We start from the raw sequence: 5,875 nt of genomic DNA on the forward strand, positions 1-5,875 counted from the left end.
AAAAAATTATGCCACCTCCTGTCTGCCATCTAGTTGATCGAAAGTCGGTCGGTTGGCCGTTAGTCAGTGAATTTGCTCAAACCTAGAGGGAAGTAACAATTTTTCTTTAGAGTGAACCTCTTTGGATATGGATAACATCGGCAATATGTCTTTCTTCTAAATATTTATAGACAAAGTTTTCTACTTTCTCCAAGAGTTTATTCAACTAACTCGTGTAAAAATGCACGTGAAAATAAAATGTATTTTGAACACATAATAATTTAATAGACTGAAATAGAGAAAATTCCTCAAACTCATTTGAAATAAAACTCTATTCAATATTCTTTTGTTTACTAAACTTATTTAAGATAAGCTTTTTTTTTTTTTTTTAATTGAATGAGAAAATGGTTATAAGGGAGGATCCTTCCCTTTCTTGATCCTAATAATTAAATTCTCTAATGCTATACAAAATTGAAACTTATAAATTAACTCATCAATAGCCAATCCAAATCGTACAAACTAAATTTTGTGAGTGTCACATGTAGACCAGTTCTCTTGCATGTCCAAATAACCAAGCTGATAGCAATATCTCCTGTCGACATTCCTCATGCACCTGTTGAACAAAGGATGCCAAGTCAAAGGTCATCATTAGAAATATTATAAGGATTTTATTATCCTTTCTGAAATTAAACTATTTGTTTACGAAATAGCAATGCCAAACACTAACTAAATAAAACGCCTTGCCAAGTGACCAATGTGGTGGCCATAGTTGCCAACTTACATTACCAAATACCAACCATGTGTGCAGTTTATAGTAAAGATATATATGCTCTCAAAAAGTATAAATACCCGCAAGACCTCCATGAAACCCGTTTTCTTTAGATCCCAACTTTGTTAGGTGTAGCCCCATCCCAAGGTGTAAAAAGCTTGCAATTTATCCTCATCCGTGCAGGAAAACTTCCGAAAGTGAGGTGCACAGATCGAAAGGGCTCTGAGCGAAGTCGCCGTTATTAAAAAATAAAATTAAAAAAAAAAAAAAAAACCTAATCTAGTCATACTTACTTACAAGAGGGAGAAAGTTAAAAAGGTTTCTTTTAGTCTTAATACTTATGAGAAAAACATAGACAAAACAAACAAAAAGACAATGAATGCAGCCATACCTCAAGATTGTAATGCAAGTGGTGCGTGTGCTTCGATAACTCCAAGCTCAAATTAATCAAGCTTGAATACACGTAGGGAAAAACCTGTAACACTAGGTTATCCCCATCTACATCCAAATTCAAAATCTCATCGTCATCCTCGATTTTATCTCCACCAACTCTATTCCTATGAAATTGAAGAACATCCTTCTCTGAATGGCTTAACAGATCATACAACACCAGCTTCCCCTCTGCATTCTGCATAAATAATGCATTTCCCCAAAGCCCCAACGGCTTTTCCGGAAAATCTAATGAGAGTGGAATATCAATAAGTTTAGTCCACGAATCCTTCACACCAAATTCAAACAAAACCCATATACCCAAAGATCGGGAGGTTCTTTCCCAGAGTCTATACCCAAGAGCACCAGTGATTAGCCTTTCCTTTGGAAAACCTATTATAGCAACAAACCCATTGAAGACTGTGAAATTGACAGAGTAGAAATCATTATAATGAAAACCGTCGGGAAGTGGAGTGGTACGGAACACCTCTTCGTTGAAGTCGAAAGCAACAATTTTCTCATTATCATACTCTGTATTCGGACGAAATTTATTAGCACTTTCACAAAGCACCACCCACCAGAAAAAAAAACCATCGGAAGCAGTGGTAGGAAAATAATTATAATATATTTTCTCATCAAAGGGCACAAAGATGTCAAGCCGCCGCCAAGTCCGAGTGCTTAGGCGGAATACTTCCGCCCGGCGTTTCGATCTACCTTTGCGATCAACAAAATCATAAATGCTCAACACCTTGAAGTCGTTGGATCTCCGGTCGAAACCGAACCCAACGGCATCGGGAGAAACAGAAACTGGACACCGAGTAGGATCGAAAGAAGAAGAATTCATCATATAAAAATTCATCTGAGCGTGGGGAGGGAGACTATTGAGTCCCTCCGACGTGGCGGGGTTCCAAAGGTAGATGTACCGCAAGCTTCGGTCGCGGAGACAGAGCAAACCGTTACAGGAAGCCACAAGCTTAAGATGTTGAAGACATCCACCCAAATCTTCTAGAGTAATTTTAGCCTGGCACTTCAGGGTGTCGTGAGAGAGGAAATAGAACATGTGCTTCAAGTCGTCTGGTCCGTGTTTAGCTTTGACGAGAAGAAGAGGAGGAGAATTGGGCTCTCGGAGAATCGATCGGATTTGGTTGAAGGGGTTGTTTGGGCCAAACAAATCAGGATTTCCGATCAAATTTCGCCAGATTTTGCAAACGCACCTGAATCGGAATAGCGATTTCGGAGGCAGCCGGTTGAGTATTTCCGTCACCAGTTCCTCGTGAAAATAGGAGGTTGACATTGGAGATGAAGGAGCTGGTAGCGAGAAACGACGAATATCTTATTTAGGGTTTGTAACTTTGTGGTGGGTAGGAGATTGAAAGGGACGAGAAACACGTGGTTTATAAAAGGAAGGCATGGGCCGTTGTTGGGCTTCGACTCTCACCAAGCAATAAGCATGCAGTGCACCATCTCTTTCATGTTAGGTAGAGACTCTGATCCGAGTAGGATGCCTTATTTGGTTGTACGCTTTTTTCTGTCAAAAAAAAAAAAAAAAATGCTACAATCCAATCATATTCTCATATTTAGTTTATCACAAGCTGATGTGACAAGTATTTTGTAATATTTTATTATTAAAATTAAAAAAATAAAAATAAAATAATAATAATAATAAATTTTAATTTTCTTTTGCCATTGGGGGTGGCCGGACCACTCCCAAGAGCCGAAGCCACCCCTAACCAGAACTGGGGTGGCCGGCCACCCGTTATAGGTGGCTGGCCACCCCTTGCAATTTCTTTTTTAAGTTTTTTTTTTTTGGTTTTTTATTGTTTTAATTTTGATTTAAAAATGAAAAAATTTAATAATAAAATATTGAAAGATGCTTACCACATCAATGAACTAAATATGGAAATATTATTACATTGTAGCATTTTCCAAAAAAATTTAAAAAAAAGGATAGTCAACAAGTTGGCATATATCTAAAACTGCATCGTGCATTTATTCTCCTAAATGGAGTCAAATTAAGCAACTCCATATGCAAAATAGTTTTTGCGGAGAATGAAAATAAATAATTTATTAATGAACCTTTTATCACTACCCCACAGATAATGTAATAATTGAAAAGTCTTCTTTTGTAAATCTAAAGCTAGACGGCCAAGACCTCATGGATTCTGTCTTTTGATATGCTTTCCATAGCACCCAAACAAACAAGTCACATGATAATTGCTTTCTTCATGTTTATTTCACGCAATCATGTGTGAAAACTAATGTGTTGCATGTATCTACTTTGTAGGATTTAGCTGTCTCCAAGTTTTTGTTAATAATAATAATTTTATTATTATAAAAAGATGCATTATAAACACAAAGGAAATGCTTAATTTTCAGCCAACTTTTAGAACTCAATATAAATACACATTGTCTAGAATCCGTAGGAACCCACAATGCCCTAGAAGAGAACTCAAATTTTATCAATAAAGTGTCTGTCTGAATGCAAGCTTGAAGAGGTTTTAAATTTTAACATATAGACTAGTAGGGATCTCCACACAAAAACCCTTAAACTTCATAATCTATGTTGGCATCATATCATTCTGAAGGTCTGATCCGAGTAGGATGCCTTATTTAATTAGCTGCCCCTCTCCACTCTTTTCTGCCCACAAAAATAAAAAATAAAAATAAAAGAGGAAAAAAGATAATCATTTACTATTGAAAATACAATAATCAAAATAAATTATCTGACATCAAAGAATCTTGCATGTATCAAATATCTGCTTAATAGCCTTTCAAAAATAAAGAATCGACTTAATGGTTCATCAGTAATGCTACATATTACACTTTTATCATAGTCTCATTTTGCTAGGTTGATGGGTATTGCCACATCCGGCCTTAGATTTTATTTTTTTAAAACAAGGGTCAGCTAAGGGTTGATGGGCACTGTCACATTAGTCCAGTAAGATTGGGTGAGATAAAAGTATAGTATGTAACATTATTTATTGTCCATTCCGAGCTTGTTATAACCCATATTTTATTATTTTTATCCCCATGCGACCCCAAGTGCCATGATTCAATGTTCAAGTAAAATGAAAAGTAGTTATTTTATGGTTAAGATTTAATATTATTGTATCTACGTACAGTGTAAATATATAATGCCACGTGATAAATATGTTGACACACTTTTTTAAAAATTTAAATGATCTTTTATCATAAAATGACTCATCTCTATTTCATTAACAATATTTCCCTAAGTAAATGCATTGATTCGAATTGAAACAAGACAGGCACTTTAGGGAACAAACAATAGTACGTATCTTGTAAAAGTAGTGAATCTAATCTTCTTGGAACACCTTTTCTAATATAAGAAATTATTTAATCTTCATGGAATTTATCATATGCTAGGCCACAATTAAGAACTCATTTGTATGATAAACCAATGTTCCAAAAGTGGGACTGCATTTTATTAAGTTAAGACCATTTACATTCCGTTCATCAAATTTTAGCTAAAGAATTACATTTTTTAATTTTAAATATCAACTTTTTTAATCACCTATATTGCACTTTCTATTTTAGGCTTATAGCTATCCACTTTTACTATTTTCAAAGATGCAAGAGAAACATATTATTTTTTTTATCAGTTTAGTTATACATTTGTTGAGCAACATTGCTTAATAAATTTGCTGCATTATAGCAGCTAGCCTAATTTTTTTTTTTTTTTTTTTTTTTTTAAAGCTAAAATGGCTAGTAGGATGATGGGGTTACTTTTTTGCCCATTTTTGCTACCGGGCTAGCTAATATAACATTTGGATAGCCCAACCTAACCAAATACATCAAGGTCCTTTCCATTTCAAGTGAAATGAGGAAGCGCCATTTAATGATCAAAATTTTATTTTATTATATTTAACTATATACATGATATCACATTATTTGAAAATTATACAACGTTATAAAACAAAACCTTGATTATAAAATGTCTCCCCTCCATTTGAATAATTAGATCAAAGGTCTATAATTCCAAACCTAATATACGTAAAAGATATTGAAGATATTAATAAGTATGTTAAATCACCACTTATTCTGAAAGCATGAGCCAATAGAAATAAATAAATTTAATTATTTAATCAATATTTTAACAAAGTAAACTTATATTCTCTAATGTCTTTAGGGTTTAGGGTTTAGGGTTTATGATCCATATATTCTCTAATGTCTATATGAATCTAAATTAATGGACCTATAACGTGGGATTCGTAGGATTTAATTTTTGAGTAATGCTAGGGACCATCTTTTTATCCTCTTAAAGCTGATTTGACTTTTAAAATCATTATTAAATTTTAGATAATTCCTTAAAAAAAAAAAAAATTATATTCGCAGGGCACATTGAGTAATCTATGCCCCCAACATTGTTTTGCATCTAATGCAAGTATTCCCAGCCTGTAGGAGAGATTTCAGTACCAAGCGGTTCTTTCGGAATTCCGCTCCGTCTCAGGGCTGAATGGCAGCCTCAATCCAAGCAGAAGTGCAATGTATCTGGAAACTTGGTATCATGCATTGGGTTTTGGACAAAAAGCAACTTGAAAATATTTGATTTCAGCCCTGTAGTGAGAGACATTCATCTTCAGGAGTTAATCATTTCAGACAATTCTTCTGACCCGATCGATTTAATCATTTCAGACAATTCTTCTGACCCGATCGATTTACTTTATGTATCCTATACGC

The 5,875-nt window shown here is 34.5% G+C and overlaps 1 protein-coding gene across 1 annotated transcript; it reads right to left on the minus strand.

Moving 5' to 3' along the window:
- Window positions 1-411: 411 nt before the first annotated feature.
- On the minus strand, window positions 412-2,526 carry LOC132167647 (F-box/kelch-repeat protein At3g23880-like). The gene is made up of 2 exons (XM_059578661.1): window positions 1,140-2,526; window positions 412-592 (listed from the first exon to the last, which is right to left on the minus strand). The coding sequence occupies exons 1-2, from the start codon at window positions 2,469-2,471 to the stop codon at window positions 515-517; spliced, it is 1,410 nt and encodes a 469-aa protein (XP_059434644.1). The 5' UTR covers window positions 2,472-2,526; the 3' UTR covers window positions 412-514.
- Window positions 2,527-5,875: the final 3,349 nt, after the last annotated feature.

Source organism: Corylus avellana, chromosome ca1 (assembly GCF_901000735.1).
Source record: "Corylus avellana chromosome ca1, CavTom2PMs-1.0".
NCBI classification, from domain to species: Eukaryota; Viridiplantae; Streptophyta; class Magnoliopsida; order Fagales; family Betulaceae; genus Corylus; species Corylus avellana.